This window comes from Hippocampus guttulatus, chromosome 22 (assembly GCF_054856545.1).
Source record: "Hippocampus guttulatus isolate MCC_2025c chromosome 22, RoL_Hgut_1.0, whole genome shotgun sequence".
Lineage (NCBI taxonomy): Eukaryota > Metazoa > Chordata > Actinopteri > Syngnathiformes > Syngnathidae > Hippocampus > Hippocampus guttulatus.
Genome location: NC_141282.1, coordinates 3447419 through 3470865, shown reverse-complemented (window position 1 = coordinate 3470865; position 23447 = coordinate 3447419). Strand labels below are relative to the sequence as shown.

General features: G+C 47.4%; 1 protein-coding gene across 1 annotated transcript in view; it reads left to right on the top strand.

The window, feature by feature from the left end:
- The first annotated feature begins 490 nt into the window (after positions 1-490).
- Positions 491-23447, top strand: part of tmem178bb (transmembrane protein 178Bb) — a 41238-nt gene continuing 18281 nt past the window's right edge. The window contains exons 1-3 of the mRNA XM_086103405.1: positions 491-757; positions 848-1515; positions 17302-17415. Coding sequence (XP_085959531.1) covers positions 1134-1515; positions 17302-17415 — 496 coding nt within the window. The 5' untranslated portion in view covers positions 491-757; positions 848-1133. The remainder of the gene's footprint in view (positions 758-847; positions 1516-17301; positions 17416-23447) is intronic.

Sequence of the window (23447 nt, the reverse complement as noted above, 5' to 3'; positions counted from 1 at the left end):
CCCTTGAGTTTTGCGAACAACCAAAGGTTTAATGCATTGTTGTTTCTGGCCACCAGGGCGCAGCATATCACCAAGTGACATCACTGACAGATTGCGTTTCTTTAACAATTAAAAAAAAATAATAATAAGTTTTTAACGCAAATTCATGAAACACACGAATACAGTTTATAACATTGACTTCCTTTTTCATAACTTCAGTATTACAAGAGCAGTGACTTTTTTTTTTTTTACATATAAAGACAGAATATCTTTCATAAATGCTACCAATAGTGTTTCCGGCCTCTTATTTCACGCGGATATCGTACCTACTTTAGAGACGAAATCATTCTCAAATCGATACACAACATAATTGCTAAATCGGCGCATACCTTGATTTAGTGTATCTCTATGGCATTCAGTTGAACTTGTTTTTGGACTCATAATTCATTTGATCCGGACAATTATTATGGGGGCTTGTGTGAGTATGGCAAGTAAACCGTATGTCAGGGCAAATAATGTTGTGTTTGAGGATATGCGGTATTGTGAAATGGTTCAGTCTGAGCCGCCGTGCATTTAGCCAACATAATCGTGCACACAGATGGGCGTTGATTAGTCGGTCGGACTGGACGTACGGGCCGGCTCCGGATCTTCTGCCGTCACCCCGTCATCAGACGTGCTCCGGGGGGGGAGGGACGCTTTGCTGACTCAACGGGCTGATCTCTCCACATTCTCCCCGGCTCTCTCCCCCCCGCCCCGCTCCGCCACTCGGTCACATCAGGTCTGTGCATTTGCATTCTTCTGCACCCTTTGTCCTTAATGGGTGTTAATGACGTTTTCTAATTGCGTGCATGTGATGTCGCCGAGACAGATGCACTCTGCAGATCTTGCCGCTGCTGCTCAGATGAGATAAGCGTCCTCTTCGTGCTGCAGGAGAAGGAAGACGCGAGAGCTGGCTTGGAAGAAAACGTCGGATTTAAAGGATTATTTATTTGGGCTATTTTTTGGCTGCTGCACCCCCCATTAAGACGGGAAAAAAATAGATCGTGGATTCCAATTTCCAGAGGTGATGTGAGCCGGACCCAAAGCGAGACCGGGGTGGAATCCGCAGAGGAGCTGTCCGTCCGTCGTGGTGCTGATGCGGCTGTAAGGCGAGCATGGCTGCCGGGAAGTTGCTGCTCTACGCCGGGCTCGCTCTGTCTCTCTGCGCCCTGGGCATGCTGGCCGTGGCGATGTGCTCCGACCACTGGTACGAGACCGACGCCAGGCGCTACAAGGAGCGCTGCCAGAGCTTCTCGAGCCGCCGCAAGGACCCGGGCTTCATCTACATCCCTAACAACAGCCTGCCGCTGCGGGCCGGCCGGAGCGCCGCGACCCGCTGGGAGGAGAAGCTGCTGTTGGCCCGCAACCGACGGCAGCTGTTCGCCATGAGCGCCGCGGACGAGTGCAACAGGCAGTACAACTCCACCAATATGGGGCTGTGGAGGAAATGCCACCGGCTGGGCTTCGATCAGGGAATCGAAGATCTCATCCGGAAAGGTAGGAAATCCAATCAAGCGCTTTCGAGTTGAAGAAATGCTTGCCGGACCTGCGGCGATGTGGTGACATTTATTTATAGTGGGGGGCTAATCAATTAGCCTGCTCGTGTGACTGATTGTTTATTTCGCAGTTTCACGACAAGGATTGTGAGATAGTAATATTAAAAAAAACCAACAAAAAACCCTTCATTATGTTTATTGTCACTGCCCGTCAATAATGTTCGACTCATGAACCACATAGCTTTGCATTAAAGTCAAGTTAGCTTTATGCTAACATATAGTGCAAAACACCATCTACAGGCTAACAGAGAGCGTCTGTGCTACAGTGTTATAAGCTTTCAAGCAAAAGGATATATTGAGACAAAAGCTGATCAAGACACGCAGGCAGAACATGTAACAATCGTCACGGGCGTTTATTCCTTATCCTCCGCAAAGAACAAGTAACCAGTGAAGTTGTGACCGTCACACTATTGAACTGAAGCAAAAAAATGTGGGTTTTCTTTTTTACATATTTGTAATTACTGTAACATTTTATAAAATAAAGCAATATTAGACTGACATTTTTTATTAACCCTTTCATACACCCTGTAACCTGATAACATGATGAGCTGTCCACCGTAGTAACCGCTGCCCCTCAAAAGGTTGAAAACATTTTTTTGTTAAGTTTTCCTAGATTTTAACCAAAGAAATACATGAAAAAATGGCTTGACATTAAAGAATCCAAGGGTGGAGCATTTAATGGTTTTGCTTGTCACTCTACGTCGTTGGCATAGATCCAGTTTGCTGAACATCTTGGTTGGGAGTCACGGGTTTAAGGTCTCACGATTATCCAGCCTGCTTGTTGGCATGCAATCTCCCCCCCCCCCACCCCTCCCCAGCTGTCCTGCACAGCTCAAGTTGAAGTTTAAATGGTGCTCGCCCGACCTTTCAACTGCAAATAATGACATAATCACGTCAGGGCGCCTGCCAGCTCCTCCACTCAGCATCACTACACAAAAGCGTGGAAATGGCAATGCTTTTCCTAATGGGCCTGAATTGCCATTTTCTGGCGCACACAAGTCCACCATTAGGGCAAACATGATTTGAATTCTACTTACCCCCCCCCCCCCCCCCCCACATCACCCAAGGAGACACGTGACACATTTTTCACGGTTTAGAGCAGTGGCATACCGCTGTCAAAATAACCAATGGTTGGAGAATTATCATGAATTTCACAGAAGCGGTTGTCAAACTCATTAACTTGAATGTAAAGAACGAAAGCATTTTCGCCACGTTTTTGTTTGTTTGTTGCCGTTACATTGTGCTGCTCCCTCCGGCGTGCATGCCTATGCCTCCTGGGGTTAGTTTGATAAAGACGTGTGCGAACAAAGTGTTTTCACCTCTGACTTAAAGCGGCAGTATTATTTGTAAGTTTTCGCAAAGGATAAAGAATATATGCCTGTCAACAGATGCGAATTTGTAGCCACTCTATGGAGTTTTGTTAGCATTTAGCTAACGAGACAGATGTTGTTGTTTGAGCTCAAGCCGAGCCAAAACAAATGTGCAAATCTCTCCCGCGGTTGCGAATGCTACAGAGGCAGCCCTGTGTGTTGCGGAGAGGGCAGGAAGCAGCGCGCTGGTTTTCCTGATAGATGCCGCTGGAAGAAATCCAAGTGTGAAAAAGAGCGAGGAGAGTCTGTATTGCCGCTGCAGCTGTGCCTTTATGGGAGCACGCTTGGCTGGCCTTCGCGGGCCCCGCCATCTGCAGTAATGGCCAGTCAGAGTGTAAACGCAGAGAGCACATGAATGCCTCCATACACCAGTTTGAAGCGGGCAGCAAACATCGGTTTTTGGAAGAAACAAAACAAAAATCTGGCGATGACGTGTGACACGTGAAACGGTAGGGTCAACGAGCCTGAGCGCCATTGCGGGTTAAAATGTGACATTTGGACCCGAGCGGGGTTTCCATCGAATGTCCATCCACTAATGAGTCACGCCCTGTTTATTTCATATCGTCCCATTATAGAGGATTAAAAACTCAGCGTGCCAATCAATTCCGACTCGCCTCAGTTTTTATTTTTCTTGTTGTTGTAAGGGGGGGGCCGTGTTATCGAATGCCGCGCCCCACCCATTTGTCTCGACGCCTCAACCGCATCGACAACATGCATTTGTCTCGCCGCGTCTGCGCCGTCTTGGCCCGAACCTTCCGGATGTGTCGTTATGTAGATTTATGGAGGCGGCGGAGAGAGGCGGATGGTAATGGGTCAACACAAAAACACTAAAACCTAGCTTTTTTTTTTTTTTTTCTCCAGGTCGCATTAAGAGCGTAATGGCGTGTGCTGGAATGGATGTCTCGGGGTTAGTGGATATTTTCAAAGCGGATGACCGCCGCGGTCTTTGCCGTCAGCGACCCCAACGCGGGCTGATCCCAAACAATGATGAATCGAAGCCATTAAGGCAAAAGCGCCGCCTTTTGAAGACTGAGTGACAAGCTGCTCGCCGCGCACGCTAACTGTTGCTCGTCTCGATTCGATCGCGCGCTTCTCCTGGGAAGCTGCCATCTCAAAAAAAAAAAAAAAAAAAAAAGCATCCAAGACGTGTGTTTTATCCACTAGTGCCAATTTTGGCATAAAAGTGGGACAACTACATGTTTCTAAATATCATGCGCTACTGAACATTGGGACATTAAAAGTAGTCCTTGTGCTAGTGAAGAGCTAAATGCTAGCTAGTTGAATTTTATCATGGCGCTATTATTTTTTAAATCCTTGATATCCAGTTTAACCCTTTCGAGGACAACGGTTACTGCACTGTTATCAGGGTGCATGAAAGGGTTAAGGGACGTTTCTTAGTAAACAGCAAAACAAAAAAACAAAAAAAAGACAAAAATTGACAGCGCTAAGTGTCCACTGTACTAGCTAGCCTCTAGCGTCAAGATATAAGCAAAAACAACTCTCCACACTGTTTTGGGGCAAACAAGTTGTCCGCTTTGCTAGGCTAACTAACATTTTAAATGTTTTGAAAAAAAAAAAAAGAATAAAATACACGTTATTTTTGACAGTGTACTCTCTTTGTCCTGACATGACAGTTAACAAATGTTTGCTACTAGCACGACTAGTGAAGTAATACTGTATACGTCGACTAGCTGAATCACTGGCATGCTATTAGCGCTACCAGTGAAGTGCTACATGTTAACTTGAGGAATTTAATCATGTCACTCGTCGTCAAAACCCTTGACATCCGTTTTAAATTACATGTACCAGTACTCATTTTGGACTCACATGTAAGGCAAGTTGGACATACTAGTTGAACAACCGCATGCTAGCACAGTGCGGCAAAGCTGCGCACTAGTTCACGGCTAGGTGCTACTAGCGCTAATCGAGTCAATATTAAATCCTCATGCTTAACACTTAGCGCTTTACTAGAAGTACTCGTAGTGACAATTGTCAACTAGTAACATGTCGTGGTCGTACATACTCATTGGGTAAAAAATAAATAGGGGGCCTCTCAGGTCCTTGATCGCTGTACTTAGCTCCCCTCCCGAGTAAAATTCAAACATGGATTCAAATAACTGACGCGCGATTTGGATGCAGTAGGTTTGAGGATATTGACATGGGAGACGGTTTCCTTATCACCGGGAGTTCTCTCGTCTTGCCGGTAGTGCTTAAATAATTTAGGGTGCAGGCGGTCACACCCCCCGCGCTCATTAGTGGCCCGGGCCGCCTGCTGGTTGCTAACGAATGAAACGCAAAGAGTATTGCCGAGAGCACGCCGTACACGATGACTGGAGTCCGTTTCATTTTGAAAAGACTTGAAAAGCGGCATTCTTGAAAGGAGACTTTTCAAGGGGAAAGTGCATTTTGGGGCCAAAGAGCTATGGCGAAGTCAGTTGAGGAGCTTCACTCGGGCAAATAAGACTTCATATGGAAACGCACGGACAGTTTCAACGACAGCTTCTGAGGCCCGTGGCCGAGCGGCGAGCCCAACGCTTCTTTTCCATTCGTCGCACGCCGTCGCCCCACAGGAAGGACTATTTATCCGTCGTTAATAATGAATGATGTTCTCGCTCCTTGACAAAACAAAGTGCTTTTCAGATGAGACGCCGATTGACGCCGAGGATTCTTTGCGGTTTCTCCATTGTGGTCGTCGGGAAAAGTAAAGTGAAAACGGAGATTGTTTTTAATGACTTCTTGAAGTGCTTTTCATTTTCCACGCACGCTACTGATGGAAGAGTGAAAATTTGGCGATGAACCGACGCCGTCCCCCGACCCCCCCCAGAAAGGTGGTACTGCATTGCTACAGCCGGGGCGGCAAATCTACACTGCGACACAGACCCGGTTCACTGTGTATTCATTTTCTTTCTCGTTATTTATATGGCTATAATATGATTTTCCCCGCCTGACAGCATATTCAAGGCGCTGACAGGCGGCTGAGTGGTTCTCCATAGCGATGTGATGTATGTTGTGGGTGGCTTGATATGCCACCTAGCCCGCAGCGCAAACCCATTGTCCCCCTCGTATATGATCTCACAACCGGCTCACTCCGCTCGGTAGCATGCCGTCTCCCCGGCGACTCAAGTGTCATCGACTGGTGATTGGCTCCAGGACCTTCTTTTTCATTAAGACCCTCATCCATCCATTAAGCGGGACTTAGCATGTGACTCGAGTGGCAAACGCTTCCTTTCCCCCCCAAGGGTGCTCCCGGGGCCTCTTACCGACTTGATTGACTTGCAATCGTGTCCCACCGCTTGCTCCTTTGTCGGCCGGGGTCGGCGTTACGCTCCGCGTGACGCTGTGGAGTAGAAATGAAGGTCGGATGGGGCTCGCTAACCCCAAATAAGAACAAATTCCAGCTATGATATAATATGGCCAGTAAGGGTCAAAAAGACACCGTGGAAAAACATGTTTGGTTTTATATCCGTGGACATTTGCATTCCCGTCTTCCCGTTTAATCGAAGGCCTAGCGAGTCAAGAGAGCTTAGGTGGGCCTCCTGGAAGAGCCCGCATCAATCAGATCCTTATTCTCTCTGTCCAGAGACTCCGGGAGGAAGGGGAGCAGATGAAGGGGGAGCTCTGTGGCTCCAGCTGCCTCCCCGTCACAAGAAAAGGCCTTTTTAATGGCTCGGGACTGCGGGACAATGCAGGATTTCTGTTAAGTGAGGGCGAGAAAAAAAAAACAACCCCCCCCCCCGAAGCTTCTTTGGTGTGCAAAGCGGGCCGCCCAAATGCAACTAATTGTCAGCAGGAAGATAAACACGGAGCTTGTGGCCCTGTTTCTGTTGCCATGGTAACCCCCCTTGTGATTGGGTGACAGATCGATGATTTCGGGAAGGGGCCTCCATTTTAAAAGCCACAATATTTTGGAACGCAATTTTCAAATGGCACCTTTGAGTTGGGGAAAAAGCACTCGGCGGAGGGCGGCGTTTGTGTTTGTTTGTCCGAGCGGCCATTTATTTTTTATTTTTTTTCCCTTGCGCGTGCTCTGACAAAGAACGAGGCAGGAGAGCAACACCGAACGGAAGACGCACAAATGCAAAATGCTCCACGTAACATGGAAGCAGCATTGTAAGAATAATGGGACACGTTTTCATCCCAAAATACAGTTTTGCATTAACTTATAAAAATCTATAACGACTCATTATTAGCTAGTTCAGAAAAAGCACAGCCCAAGAAAACAACACTTGAGCAAGAGCAGCAACAAGGTCAATAATCCGACCAGAGACATGATGTTGGCATACCTCAAATACTTGGCGAATACTTTGTCAGCAGGTGTGCACGCTGGAGGGAAGGCACTCCACCGCCACCTGCTGGAGACACACAAGAACAGAATCCCGACAGAAATAAATAAACCCTGCAACGTTTTAGCAGCTCATCTCCATTTTTGACAAGATTTGACGAAAAAAAAACCAACCAAAAAAGAGTATCATGATTGACATGTCGAGCTGTGTGGGGAAACGCAAGCTCCAGCCGAGCAGAACCACGCATGCCGACTGAGCTAAGGAAGAGAACGAGAGCAACCAAATAACTGTCGCGGGCGTTTTCAATCGCGTGTATTACTCCCCAAATAATTGTCTGTGGCCTGTCAGCAGCATGTATCGAGTTCGGGAAGGCTAGCTCGCAGATAGCGCCGAGCCGCGCAGGCCGCCCCAACACATCGCCTTGTCGCCGCTTATCTTCCCTCCCTCAATTATTTGATTCCGAAATTGCTTTTGCTCTTTTGTTACCATCTATTTTTTTTTTTCTTCCCCCTTTGACGAAGACTTCTTTTGTTTTGCGGAGCAATTATACACGAACGGACACGGGCATGCTATATCTCTTAAAGCCGCCGCTAATTTTTTTTTTCCCCCACACAATGCGTGAATGGAAAATCCCCCCCACCCAAAAAAAGGCAGATTGATCGAAACCTGCCACGAAATTCAGTTTAACAGCACCGAGGACACATGAGGCCAAGAAAGGGTTTCACTACTTAGCAGTACGAGTACAATATATATTAATCCACATTCGGTTTGGCACTTCTAGGACCATCATCTGAACACCGGGTCGGCCAGGTTAAAAGGCAAACGTAGCGGGAATAACACATCGTCCGACCCCTGCAGGATAATAAACGCCGAGGCTGCCGTGAGGAAACGCCAGCAAGAGCACGGCGACCTCTGCCGAGGCCCGCTGGTCAAATTGGAAGTGACTAACACTGAACGGCCGGCCGATAGATTTTGGTTTGCCAAGCAACGGAGTCTCTTAAGTGATATCATCTGTCTTTATATTCGTTTAATTCATGAAAAGCAAACCCCCAAAATAGGCACAGTGCATCACTTGACCAATGTCCATATGCTCGCCATTCGTATCATTCTTTTCTTTTTGTTTTTTTCTCCCAGCTTGAGATAATGCAATTTCAAGGAGCGGTGAGCTTGAAATTTCACCGAAAATACGGTCATTACGTCGGCTCGTTGGGCTTCTCGTGTTGTAATTTTGCCACGGCGGGGGGCGGGGGTTATTTCAGTGCAATGTGGACAATGTCAGGATGTGGCTTATCGACATTTTGTTTGAAGTGCTGATACGCTAGGTGAGGGGGGGAGCTTTTGTTCACAGTTGGAGGTGTCTGCTGATGAATAAGAAGAGCTGAATCTCCTGTTTACTTTGTGGCAGGTTGTCCATCACAAGCTCGTGTCGTCGACCTTTTTAACGACGGACTCGCCGGACCGTCCTTGCCGCCCTAACCTTGAGAAAAAGGACGCTGACGGATGACTCGGCGTTCGGCCGTGAACTGCCGGCGCACGCTTGGATGCGTTCCTCTTGATCCCAAAAGATCGGCATCAGTTAGCATAACAACCCGCGTGCGTCGGCGTGTGTTCCAGCTTCGTCTTGAGCCAAGTGGTGTCGGTGTCTCGGCGTCAGGTCGGCTGGAGGGTCTTGTTACAAACACCTCGGTGCCCCGCGGCCCTCGCGGCGGCTTCCTCCAGCTGCCGTGACAACTGAGTAGTAGACAGATGGGACTGCCATATGACCCCCCCCCCCCGACCCCCAGCCTACCTTCCTGCTTCACTGTATTGTGCAAACGCTCACATCATAAACTCAACCAAAGTCTGATTCGTCCGTTGCAAGTTTGGCGAGCCTGGTTTTCATTCCCCTTGCAAGCTTTTGAACATCCTGAATCTTCCGAGTTGGTTGCTCATTGAACGGGTCGGGGAATTCATTTCCGAAGCACCTGCATCCACTCATTAATTCAACAAACCTGCTCTGCCGGTCAGAGTGCCGTTTGGTCAGCTCGGGTCCTTCTTTTCCGCTCCGCTAATTGAATTCTGAAACAGGATCTGGTCTCTGACAAAAAAATAAATAATCAGGTGGGGGAGTTACCGCACTCAGGTCCGACTTCATACGTCTTGCAGGTCGCAAGTGCAGCAGTGCAGCATTTTGAAACAAATGCTCAAAATGACAATATTATTGTTTGGAATTTCTATGGTCTCTTAGCTTTTTTTTCAGAGGTGTATGCTTCAACATCACAGCCTTTATTTGCACATTCCATAAAGTTGAGTATATTCCGGCATCATTTCGCTAACTTCAACCGTGCTACAGATAGACTGACTCCGCTGCCAATTTAATCCTCTCCAGAAAGCTAACCTACCCACCAGTTAATTCTTAGGCAACACAAAAAGGCAACAGACCGGTTTTAGAAATGGCAAGAGGGATCCTAAGTCAAAAACTTTCATCACGGTTTCTAGACCTTCACTTGCTGGAAAATCAAAGAACAGGAGGATCGAGATTGATCCCTGATGCACGCATAAAAACATTTCCTCTTCCCTTCAGTGAATGGGTGCTCGAAATACGGATGGACTTGCCGCACTTTTGGATTTTTTCTTTGTTTTTGAGCTCACGCAGCCTTGTGATAGTTTTTCACACAGGCGATTCGTCATTTGGTCTAACTGATTAGCTCTTCACGTTGGTAATTAAGAGTGTGGCCGACATTCACAGTCCGGTCCCGACCTCACCTTGTCTTTTTTATTTTGTCGGCCGCTCACTGCACACGACGGGCGCGGATGGGAATTTCAATCAGGATGGAGTGCAGAAAATGAGAGCGCCGAGTGCACAAAAGAGCAGCTGCAGCCTTCTCTGACGTCACACTCCAGAGTGCAGCCTGGTGGCTCCGTTTTGGGCCTCGGTCTCACAAATGGGGATCAATAACTCAAGTCTCGTTTGGCATTGGGCCTCAATATGACGTTGGCCACTTCCTGTGTTGCGTCTTGACGCTGGCGGATGTTGGACAGTCATTCTTAAGGAAACCCTTTTTACGATGAATCGACGAGTCACCAAGTCAACTTTACAACTCTGCGACGATGTGGAGTGATCCCAATCACAATGTGTTTTTGTATTTTTTTTGTTTTGTTTTGTTTTTTTGCGTCAACCATGGGTGATAAATGAAAATGGCACAACCCGATAAAGGTGCAAGAGACGATACATCGCACACACATATACACACACGGGCCCTCCGTCTCTCGCTCTCTCTTTGCACACCCTTAGAGGATTTGTACAGATGGAGGCACGGTAACTGGGTTATTGGCGGTGTTAATTAAATGCATGGTGTGTGTGTGTGCTTTGAGGCCAAACCTTGGGAGAAAAAGTTAAGTGAACACAGGAGGAGAAGTGTGAAAGAGGGGGCGGGGAGAGAGAAGAATGGGGATGGGGAGGGTGTTTTTTTCTGTCAATATTAAGAGACAAGTGTGGTGAATAATCATAAAAACTCAAATTATGAGAGCCTGCAAAGAGGAAAGAGCTAGGGCGCTTGAGGATGACCTTGAAATTATCCCAAACCCCGCCCCCCCGGCCGACTATGTTTTCATATATGCTGCGTGGAAGGCACCGCGATTGCCATGGCAACAGCTGCCGACCCGACCGAAGCATAACAGGGGCGCTGTCACGCGCAACTGCTGGTGCAGATGCGAACATACGCGGTCCGGATGGATATTTAAAGTCATCTGAGGACATTTGCCAGGTTCACGTAGGGATTGTCGCTCGATTTTGCGTGAGATTGGTGCTATCCGCGGTCGCATCTGGATTGATATTTAACCCTTTCATGCGCCCTGGAACCTGATAAGTTGATAAGCTGTCCACTGTAGTAACCGCTGTCCCTGAAAGGGTTAAAAAAAAAGGCACCAGATGGACTTTTTTTCTTTTTCTCGGCAATGACTTGTCACCCGACTTGTCCTGAGCAAAACGCCCACTTTCGAGCCGCAAAGACAAAAGACGAGGCTTTATCTTTAAATGAGAAAATGGTGGCTTTGCCCAAGGTAAGCAGAGCTGCAATAACGTTAGGTGTGTTCAAAAAATGCTTTCGTGGTCCTCAAAGACTGCTTTTCGGCGTAATTCTTGATGCTCCATTTTTTTTGTCTTTGTTTTGACAAAAGCAAAGTCACAGACGTTATGAAGACACCAGGGAACCGTTTCAAATTGTGACCACCCCTCCCCCCAAAAAATGCATATCATGTCTCCTTTCAAATCGTCTTCCCTACGCATCAAACTGTGTTCACAAGTTCAACGGAAAATGTGCAGACAAGAGCGGAATTAATGAAACAAGATGCACAAGGACGCCCCCCCCCCCCACTCCAAAAAAATAAAGAAATAAAGCACAGAGCACAGCCGGCAGCAACGGGAGAATGCAGACTGCCATCATTATTCTAATATCATGCTAATTTTATACGTCCATCTGATCCCACAGTACGCCCCGAAATGCAGAATCAGATGGAGCGAAGGACGACGAGTTCAGGAAGTAAGCAAGAAAAAAAAAGGAGGCGGGATTCCGACGCAAACAGCGATAACGACGCAGATTGCGTCTTTTCGAATGGAAGACCATTCTCGCTGATGAATCGTCTTTTTCCCCTTTTCTCTTTACTTTCTTCACAGAATGCTGATTCCACCCCCCGCCCCCCCACACCCTCTTGTACACCGAAAGACACAATAATTGGACTTGGCCATTGAGGCCCGACAATCAATTCCATCAATGTGTGGAATAGCCCTTCCGTCGTTTCGCCGAGGCGGAGAATGTCCGCCGTCCACTCGTTGCCGCCCGGCTATTATGTTCGTCTGAGTGCAAGCCCGAACAAAGATGCGCACAGCAACCTCAATTATAACCATTTGCGGAAGTTCGAAATGCACATAATGTGCCACCATAATGATAATTACACGCTGCCAACTGACATTCCGTCACCGCACACTGACACTTTTGGAAATGGAGCCTTTCCATTATTTCCCCGATGAAAAAGATCACTGAGAAGTTCCCATTTTTGCCCCCCCGGCCCCGATCACAGCTTTGTTTGCGTTCCTGTTGCAATCCAAAACACGATTTACCCGACTTCTGTTGGCGCCACACGTGTACGAAGTGACGAATGCTAAAAAAGAAGTCGACAACTCAAATTGAAGTAGGTACGGTAAATAAATTCATTCCTGGTTCATTTGCCCCTTTTTTTAGCATGAGCGCAAAAAAAAAAACAAAAAACAATTCAACCATGCTAATAGACACCACATGAGCTAATGCGCTAATGTACAATGCAGCTCTGCTTACCCTTTTCTAAAAACTAAAAATATTTCACAATCACGAGATTGACTGACCCTGTAACCTGCTAACATGACAAGCTGTCCACTGCAGTAACCGCTGTGCCTGAAAGGGTTAAAACACACACACGCACACACACACACACACACACACACACACACACACACACACACACACACACCCAGCGGCCTCCAAATAATTAAGAAGTGGCAGGTGGAAGGAAGCCATGTCGGCATTAGCCCTGGTGTGCAAGGTTACAGCCCCCTCCAGATGCTCCCATTTAATTGTCCCGTGCGCTAAGACTCATTCAAAGAGAGCGCGATCCGATTAAGGAGACAGATTAAACTGCCCCTGACCCACTCTGTCATCCACAGCCTCGTGCGGACGTCGCATGCCCAGCGAAGGTCCGTCGGGCACCCAAAAGAACCAAAGGCGGTCTTGCATGTAGGCCGACACGTCGTAGGATGTTAGCTCACACTGGTTTGTACTCGATCCCAAAAACAGGCTTTTCGGAAAACACACCTTGGATTAAAAAGCTCAATTTTCTCTTAGCGCATGCTAATTTGTACAAGGGACTTCCCATAGCATTTGTATTAAACAAACCACAAAAAAATTATGCATCGTGAGTTCATGACAGATTTTGTGGCTCCATCTGGTGTGCGTGGCTTGACCACCAGGGGGCAGGAAGATACAGGAAGTCAGTGCCATACTTTTCCCCGCAAAGGATAAAGAATATACGCCTGGGAGGATTGTTATATTGTGTGTATCGCTAATTGTTTTGCGTTCGAATATCATCTGCAAGATATTTATTTTGAAGGCAGACGTCAAATGATGCCAAACATTTTGGTGGGGCGGGGCCGAGCCCTGCCACATGGGACATTACCGTAGCTGGAAAAATATGGCAATAATATCTTACCTCAGCTATCCGGGGGCCATATTAAACCCTTTTCACGTACCCTGTAAACTGATAGCATGATAAACTGTCCACTGTAGTAGCCGCTGTCCATCAAAGGGTTAATAGGGTTCCGGGCCTCAAAAAGACATATGTTGCTCGAAATTGCTTGGCCAACTGTATGTGCACAATTCCATGGATGCTCACTTGAGTCACAACACAAACACACACACACACACACACACACACACACACACACACAAACACACACAGGCATACACTCAATGTGTTGGGATGTTTGTCAAGCAACACGAAACGATAGCTGCTATTAGCAACTCCACCTTCACCACCCCCATCCCCCATTCCTTTCTTCCTCCCTTCAACCAGCTAAACCCCAGCGCCGCCGAACCCCATTCTCCCCCCCGAAACCGCCTCCCGCATCCGTCGAGCAGGGAGAACAGCATCCCTGGCCCAAGCGTTTTGCGTTAATCCCGCGGGCCTGGCTGCCGGTTGGGCGGGGAGCGGCGTTGAAGTGGGTCATCGCCAAAATGAGGCCATCCAGGGCTTGAACTGCGGCAGCCGAGCCAGCGGCGGCGAGCTCCCATCTGCCCCGAGCAGGGGGGGAGGATGACAAACACAGCTGGCTCGCGTTGCCGCTGGGGGAGGCTCGACGTTGCACCGCGGAACCACCGAGAGACATATCAACTCTGCTTTTCGGAAGGTCCAGAAAATCGCGGTGGCGAGCTCCTTACAAAGCAACGGCGTGACTTTGTTATACTTTGTGCTGTACTTTTAACAGAGCCTGCCACGATCATCTCGGGGGTATATGGACCACATGCTGCTTCACCGAGTCGACGGACGATGGCGTTCTGTTCCGACCGCATGGGGCAGCCTGTTCTGATCAATGACAATGACCAGATTCATTTAGAAGTATTTTGGAGGGTGTCGAATTTTACTAAACAGAAAAAGAAGACAATCAGGCTTTGCCAATCAAGATCTATTGCACCAAAATCGATCTATATACCTAAATAAATATATAAATAAATAGCAATGAGGCAAATGGATTCTAGTGACCGTAACTGCAGAGTGTCAACATTTAATTCATTGATTCTTTCGTGCATCACTTCGTACCACACTTGGGGAAAAACCACCGGCAGAAGAGGACAAGACAGTGCAGATTGTTTCCCTCTGCAGCCCCCCCCCCCATTTGCGATTGTCCAGTCAGTCTCTCCACTTACGAGAGTGGAAAATTGTGTCTGTCTCCGAGATGTTTGCGCAAGGCCGAAGGGCAATTGAGCTAAAATGACTGCGTTGGAAATCCATTCCGGGAGAGCGCAAGCAGTACGCGCCCGCCGCCGTCGTGACGGCGCTTCTCCGTGAAGGGGTGTAATCTTGTGTCATGTAATGTGTCTACTGGCTGCAAAATGCACACCAAAGAAAGATAAAAATAAGGTTGAAAATTAAGCTTGGGTGGTGTCCGCAAGCACTGGAGGTGAATGTCACACTCACCCCGGAGAGCCGGAAATGAAATTGTGAACGGTGTACCTCCAACAAGTAAAGGTGTGGTGATTGATGCAGCAGGATATTGAATGGCTCGCCGGCACGGAATTACATTATTGCCATTTCTCGCCCTCTTGTTCACGAAGGCTCTTACACGCAAACGCGCGGAATTAACATCCATATCACATCGGCCGTTTTTATAACAAGGGTTACGCAGCACCACGGGGTCATTGCTCAAGGTTATCCGGGCGCTACCTCAACTTGTGAATTTTTCAAGATATGAAAACAAGGAAGCATGTCACGAAAGCCCCTGACTGTCAAATTATCCAAGTGCCAAAAATCGGTATCTCGATGGGGAAGACGAAAAGACGGGAGAGTCAAAAGCTCTGCGAACAATCGTTCAACATTTATACTCATGCCCACTTCGACCTCCGAAATTATCGTTCACGATTGCCCCGATAGTTTGAATTTCACAACCGCTAAACGGTTTCCTCTTTGAAGCTTGTTCGGCATCTATTGAGAGGCTGTTTGGAAAATCCAAAATATTGGTGCGACTGTAAAATTTGAGGAGAGTTCCGCATCCATTTCGGTGAAAATCTATCGCAGTTTTCCGACATTGCGCGACATTAACCCTTTGAGGGCTTGAACACATTGCATTATCCTCTAGAATCGGTTACTTCATGCATGGTATGTCTCCTTCGGAGTACAAAAGCAAAAAAAAAAAATAGGGTTCATTGGTTTTTGGAGAGCCGCAAACCGTTGGCGGGGTTTATTGGCCCATTTCAAATCCCTCCTGCACTTTGTGCTTTCCTCGAGCGTCAGGGGGGGAAAAAAATCCATTTGAGCTCCCTGACTATATAGTCGTCCGACTTCCTTGGATCATCCGTCTATTTTTTTTCTTTCGCACCGTGACATCAGCGCGTGGTCCAAAGCCGCCTGGATCACACGGCGTAAGGGAAGAGATTTGACTTCAAACGCCACGCACACAAGACAGAAAGTTCTCAGGTAGCGGACGATGCCCGGGTGTCAGCTTGGAGACAAGCGTTCAGTTCGTGTGTTAGGTCATGTATGAACATGACTGATAAAAATCAATCGTGCAGCGGAAGACCTTACCGGATCATGTATTGGGATTTTGAAGTGGTAGGTAGACTTGGAAGGACTCAAGACTTCATCGGACTATCGTGATAAAAATCAAGTCCAAGTTATGGATCGATGACGACAGTGATACCCAAACTTTTTTTTTTGTGCCATTGACCGGTTACATCCATTCATCCATCCACAAGGGTCGCGGGTGTGCTGGGGTCAATCTCAGCTGTCTTCGGGCAGTAGGTGAGGTACACCCTGAACTGATTGCCAGCCAAACAACCAATCGTACCTCGGGACAATGTTTTTGGAATGCGCTAGGACATCGGAGTACCCGGAGAAAACCCCGCACGGGAAGGCCGGAGCCGGAATCGAACCTGGCACCTCTGCACTGTGAGGCCGACGTGCTAACCGGTCGGCCGACGTGCTAACCGGTCGTCCACCGTGCCACCTGGACCAGTTTCACGTAAAGACATATATTGCTGTACCAGTTTTAGATGCACATTAAAAAAATAAAAATAAAACATTATCATAACCAAAATCTCCCAAAGAGCCAATGTGTGCTTGACTGTCGCAGTGACAGCCTTGAAAGGCTAATTATCGTTATCAGACGGTGCGATCTTCTCGTATGTGCATGGCTGCGGGAGAAACAGGATGGGGGTAGGGGGGCGCTGGATGTGGGCGCGCGGGGCGACTGATATCCTCATGATCTCTGTTTGTGCAGTTCAAATCTCCCTGGACTCACATAATATAGTGTTCACTAAGCCTGCCAGCTTCGCCGGAGATAATTAGAGTGGACACGCTGTAATGATGTCCAAAGAAAAGCACCAGCCATTAAATGAGAATCTGGCAATCAACATTTACTCTCTGTGAAAAGTCAACGGCGTCCGAGCTCAAAACTGACTTTGGAAAAAGTGGCTGCAGTCCATCTGAAAATGGATGAAAATCCAAAACCGAGAACCCCCACAAACCCGACGAGTAAATCGTCCGCACTGACAACGGGGCCTGAGACGCCAGTCGGGAGTTGTTTTCGGTAATGTGCTTTTGTCTACTTCTCTCATCAATAAGCTCAGACGTACGGTCTGAATCACCTTTTGTATCCGAGCTAGCTCAATACTGTCCCTGCTGCGTGGCGTCTCCGGCGTCTACGCAACCCGTGAGTCAGTCAGGTGGCAGGATCTGAATCGCCCAGTCCGTTCTTCCGGCTTTTTCAATGCTGCATTGCGAATGGATGTGAATCACTACCAATGGCCTGTATTTCAACTCAGTGTTTTGGTTTTTGTTTTCCCTCTGCAGGTTCCATCGTGAGATGCTCCTACATCAAGTACCACTACTCCTCGGGCACAATACCCAAAAACCTCTCCTACAACATCACCAAGACAATAAGGCAGGATGAGTGGCACTCCCTGCGTAAGTCTTTCCCGCTTCTCTAACTCGGCTTTGGTCTACGGGGCATTGCATTCACATGCAAGAAAGCGGGATCCGGTCGAATGGTTACGTTTCGAATCAGTTATGGCATAGTGAAAAACTAGCCTAGCCTAGCCTGCGTGACCGATGAAACAGTTTTGAAGCCGTTTCTGAACAAATAATGGTAACCTGTATCCTGATAACCCGATAAGCTGTCCACTGGAGTAACCACTGTCCATCAAAGTGCTAAAACGAAAGGAACCACACTTGGTTGGGGGGGAGAAGAGAGACAGCTGAGTCCGCTGAGGATTGCAGCAAAGAGAAGTTGCGCTTCTCAAGCCCTGGCACATGACAGCTCGTGACTAGTCAGACGGCAACAGGAAACAGTGACAGTATGAGGTCAGCGCGTGTTTCCACTTGGCTCACTGTCCTGTCGACCACCGAGCTACGCAACAGCCCCCCCCCCAAAGGAAGCGGCTAAGCATGTCAGGTGTCCTCTAAAAACTGGACCCCACATACGGTATATCCCTCTGACCGCATTTGCTACCTGTACTGATATAATCCTACAGCGCTGTTGGAAACTAGGCTCCCCCCACACCCCCGCCCCACTGGTTTGTGAGCTAATGAAATCAAAAGTCTAACATAATGTGATTGTGGATCACGTTGGATGAAAACCGACGTCCTTAGTGTTCACTAATTCCACAAATGAATTTTGTAATGCAAACACACCGCAGATTGATTTGACATTTTAGAAATATGACTTATGGGGACATACGGTGTAGAAAATAAATGGATAAACCCGTTCGTTGGATGGCTTTTACTCACGCGCATATAAGGACATTTTCATCTCCGGTATATCTTGGCCGGCTCCCGAAAACACATAGCTCATATTTGCGACAAGAAGGTCACCTCTGTGCAGTGGGAGATGTTTAATGTCCCTATTACTGCATCTATCCACGCGGGATATCAGCATGTGATAACTCTCCCGTTCGTGAACCGATGGGCCGTTTCCGCGGCGACAAAGACGGCAAATGTAAATAGCAAAAGGCCGGCCCGGGTAAACAAATCTCCGTCTGATGATTGAGGATCTGCGCTCGCTACTTGAATGAAACCGGTTGAGATTCGGCATGGAACTGGTTTGGAGGATAAGGGATTTACACACCAGCAAATGGAACGGTCAAGGTCAATTGGGGTGTCAATAAAATCCAGACCAGTATCGAATTCTAGTTCATCATTGTTGCATGAGGACTGCTCCACCTGAACTAGGTCGCGGAAACAAGTTAGCGGAATAAATGAGTGTTAGTTCAATTTCTCGTACGTGTGAACGCAAGTGTGGACAGATTTCGATCCCGAACGTTATTTCCGCATCATTGAACGACGGTTTTTCGATCAGTCCCAAATATTACGGTTTAACTCAACCTTAAGGAGCGGCGCTTTGGCCGTCTGAGTTAACTCCACTTTGAAGCCATTTGGTTAGCAGGGAGAGTGGAACGGTTTTTGCTCTTGAACTCCGGAGACGCCGCGGACCAAATCCACCCACGCAGCCTTTGGGGGTGTATGGATTAAGTGAGAATGACAACCTGGTCTGGCTCTTCAAGTGTGTGAAATTGAACTAAGCCGCTGGCAACACTTGAAGATGAACATGATACTCATTTGCTTCTGTCAGTCCAAAAATAAAACGGATTCAAGGACTCGGGACGGCTAAATCACAGAAGCAAAATACTCATTTACCGACGACCGCCGAACATCAAAGCAACGGACTGCGACACAATATCCCGTCGACTGCCTCGATTGTCTGTCAGCGCGGGCATCACGTTTTTTTATGTTTATTTTAATGTGAAAGGTTTTCGCACAGCACAGCTTAAGGATTTGCCGACTTCAAAAGGAACGCGAAAAGCTCACGCGGGCGATTGACGGTGTATAATCCGAAAGGTAGCGACGGTGGAGCTTGTGGCCACTCCCACTCGATTCCGCTCGTGTGAAGATGACAGGGGGTTTAACTCATTGAGAGGCATCGATTCATTGTGGCGCAGGTTCTCCGCCTTTCATGCCGCCAAAGCTGATAAAACTTGAAGCCCTCCATTGACCCCCCCGCCCCCCCACCCCCCGTGTTCAAATACTTTGCCGCGGCTTTTCTCGCTCTCGCTTGACTGGCAAAAGCACTCCGAGGAAACGTCGCTTGTAGCAGGCCATTCGTAACATTTGAGGACTCGCGACTGGAATTTCTTTTGAGTCATTTCCGGTAAGCTGCTTTCGTTCGCTCCGCTTTGCTTCTGAATGTCGCCCCCCCCCCCCCCCCCCCCGTTGCGCCCATAAGCTTCGAAGTGTCGCTTTCGCGAGTGCGAAGCACACCGAGTGAAAACAAAGCTGCCTCGCCTTGCCTCGCGCTCACCAGTCAAACAGGAGGCTCAGACAAAAATATCGTTCGACCCAAGGAGTGCCCGCTGCTTTAGCTACTTGAGAGTCGTTACGTAACCATACAACAGCTTGACTTACGTCTCCGCTTCAATAATGACTCACTGAGTCAGCAAAGGCCGCTGACGGCGGGTTCTCCTACGCATATCCATTGCATAGGTACCACGCCATCCTACACGTCTTGATCTATTTCAATGACCGCGTTGTCAGTTTTACAACCTTAAAGCCCTCCGGTGTGTTTTTTTCAAGATTTATGATCCCTTTCAGGTACAGCGGTTCCTACAGTGGACAGCTTATCAGGTTACAGGTTATCATTATTGGTGCACGAAAGCAACTTTTTACCGTGTTCTTGGGGACGGCCATTCAGGTTTAGCGGCGCGCGTCCAGACTACGAACGAATAGCGCTGTGGCCGTTTCATTCCAAGCTAACTTGTGTACGATACAATCAAAACGTACATTTTCGACAAGATGTCCTCTTTCAGCCCGGAGAAATAATTAGTCGTGCACAGAGGAGCATTGAAAGCGTTTTAACGGTGCGCTAGGGTATATTACGCCTATGCTATGCTCGAGGAAAATTTGCCAGTTCTATTTGCACATCTTATTGTTTTCCCACTTGACGACCACACGCCAAATTAGGATTACCCAACCAGCTCAGGGTGCGTAATGCCAACAGTGGAAATATCCTGCTTATTATAGACACGATGAAAACAAGTGCCGCACAAATGCGCGTGCAATTACCAGTTCCAGATTGTTACTGCTTAAAAATATCCAAAAGCGACCTCACTTGAGCATCCGATAGCAGAAAAGGGGATCTGCCGTCAAATGTGACATCAAAGCAATTCTGCTAAACCGCCGGCAATTAGGCTTCCAATAATTAGGACTGAGTTTGTTTCCATATTTAGACGGAGTGAACGGGCTTTTCGATGGGCGTGATCAACACCTAAAGACGGAATCTCCGGGATGCTAACACTCGCCTTGACCCGATCGAGCAACGTTAACGGGGTGCAGAAACCATCCCAGGAAACACGTGTCTGGCATTCGTTGCAATCCCCCCCCCCCCCCACCTCTGTTCTGTCGGGTTCCACGGATTAAGCCAAATCGGGAAATTGGTGGCCATTCATGTGAGAGTGCCTTCGGGCCCAGTGATTCATCAGTGCTCATCACTGTGTGGATGCGGACCAGAGGGAAGAGCTCACAGAGTGCGCAGCCCACAGAGGCGAGGCAGGAAGTTGGTCAGCCACCATGTTCTGACATAGGTTATCTATATTCAGTCAATGTTTTGTTTTGTTTTTTGAAAGGCAAAGGCAGTTTCAGCGCACAAATACAAAATAAAAACATTCACAGGGAGCATGGAAAAGATGTTAGCATTTGGAAAACGGCAAATTGTTTGAAATTGAACCAATGGAGCATGTAAAGATGAATGTGAAGATGAGAAGATGAGAAGTCTTTCTTTTCAGTAGCTGTGGGTGTATTTACCGTATTGTCCGGATTATAACTCGCTCCGGAGTATAAATCGTATTTTGTCGGTGGGGGGGGGGGGGGGGGGGGTGGCATTTACTTGATAAAATTCAACACCAAGAACAGGCACGTCATCTATCTTGAAAGGCAATCTTAAATAAAAATACAACAGAGAATAACGGTCTGAATAAGTGTACGATATGCTAACGTTACATGACGCATAAACAACGAACTGAGAATGTGCCTGGTATGTTCACATAATATATTAGGAGTTATTCAGATAACCAGAGCATAATGAATAAGATAACATGTCCAAATCACTAAATCCAATGAAATCTTCATCCTCTGTGTCACTTTGAAACCACTGGGCCAACTCCGGAGTTAGAATACGCAGCACTTTCTCTTCTACGTCGCTTACGCTTAGGCTTAGAGTGCCACCTTGCAGTTTCATGTGAATATAACATGTGAAATGATTTTATAATGTGTTGATAATTTCACACATAAATCCCTCCAGATTATATAAAACGCACCGCCGGCCAAACTATGGGGGAAAAAAATGTGATTTATGATCCCGGAAAATACGGTATTCATCATTTGCTTTGAAAACGCTTCAAGAGATTGTGTGCGAGCGTGTCGCGGGTCCAGTCAGGAGACAAACGGTCTTGTTTCTTCGACGGTCACGGCGGGTCACATTAACACACATTGATTTCTTCTAAGCTCTCCATTTCCTTTTGCGTGTATAAAATTAGACGCCTGCTGCACAATTTCGTTCTGGCGTCCTTTCCGCCTCATTGCGTCAATGCAAAAGAGACTATACCCAGATTTTTTTTTTCGGTATCGACAAAGATGCAACTTTCACCTATCTAATGTCTAACGAGCATCAGATTCAATTGATCTCATCACAATAATTATCTCTGTTTTCACTGAGAGGCCCGCAACTGTATGTTCCATTACCTGGTCAGCCATGACGAGAAGTGCACAGCGTGGGCTGCCAGGTTAGCTCACAGTGTTGACTATCATGCCGAACTGATTCACCATCGCATCGTGCCGGCTTGCGTTGGGTGATGAGATGCGTTTGAGCGTGAGCATCAGGAGGCCCGTGGCTGAAAACACGGCGCTGCCAGGTCAGGCGACTCCCCGGTGATACTCTCAGACGGACACGAATGGAACTCACACACAAAAAAGAATCTCGACTGTCTTACCAAATGAAAAAACATTTTTTTTTCAAGAATTCTCATCAATTGTGAAAACGAAGGGAAGATGGAAAATCAGTGCTTCTCTTTCACTTTGCCAGTGTTTTTGCCAGTGGTTTCAGCAGTGGCTATGTCTTGAGTAATCGTATTATCTGCACTATAAGGCACCCCTAAAAACATTCCATTTTCTCAGTGCGCCTGATCATCCGATGCGATGCATTCTTGGACGTCGTATTTTAAATATTCTGTCAAGCGCTTTGTTCCAGCGGCAGCAGTTGTAAAAGCTCTATGTAAATAAAGCTGTATTGTATTGTATTCCCGATAGCGTAGCACCATCTAGTGGATGCATAGCGCAACCGCAAGCGCTATTGTAGCTTCTATTCTATGCGCCTTATCATGCGGTGCGCCCTATAAATGAAAATAGTTTGAAAATAGGCCGTTCATTGAAGGTGCGCCTTCTACTCCGAAGCGCCTTATCGTTCGGAAAATACGGTAATTAGTCAACAACATCAGGCTCATGTGTAAAGGTCAAGTTTCAAACCAGTGCAGAGAAAAATCATCTCACTGTCATACGTGGCAGGTAATAAGCAGAGTCTCCGTGTCGCCAGCGGCAATTGGAGGTTGTGACGCCGTTTAAAAGGGAAATGGGGAGTTGGGAGAATTCATATTCATGGGAACAAAAAAGAAAAAAAAATCACACCTGTGAAAAATGTGTGCCAAAGTGTGTGTGTATATCTTCGTCCCCTGGCCTCAAGCTTCTCCTCTGGATGTGAAAGCAAAACGAGGCAATTATTCATTACTGTCACTTTAAGAGGATGTGGGATCTAATTGATACTTTCCAGCTCCGTTGGAATAATGTGGAGGAAAGCGCAAATTGTAGAGGGCGGCATATCCTCGAGCTTTTTCGAACACCCCCCTCAAAAAATGTGACACTAAATTTAGCCTTATACCCAAAAGTTTGGCTGCCAA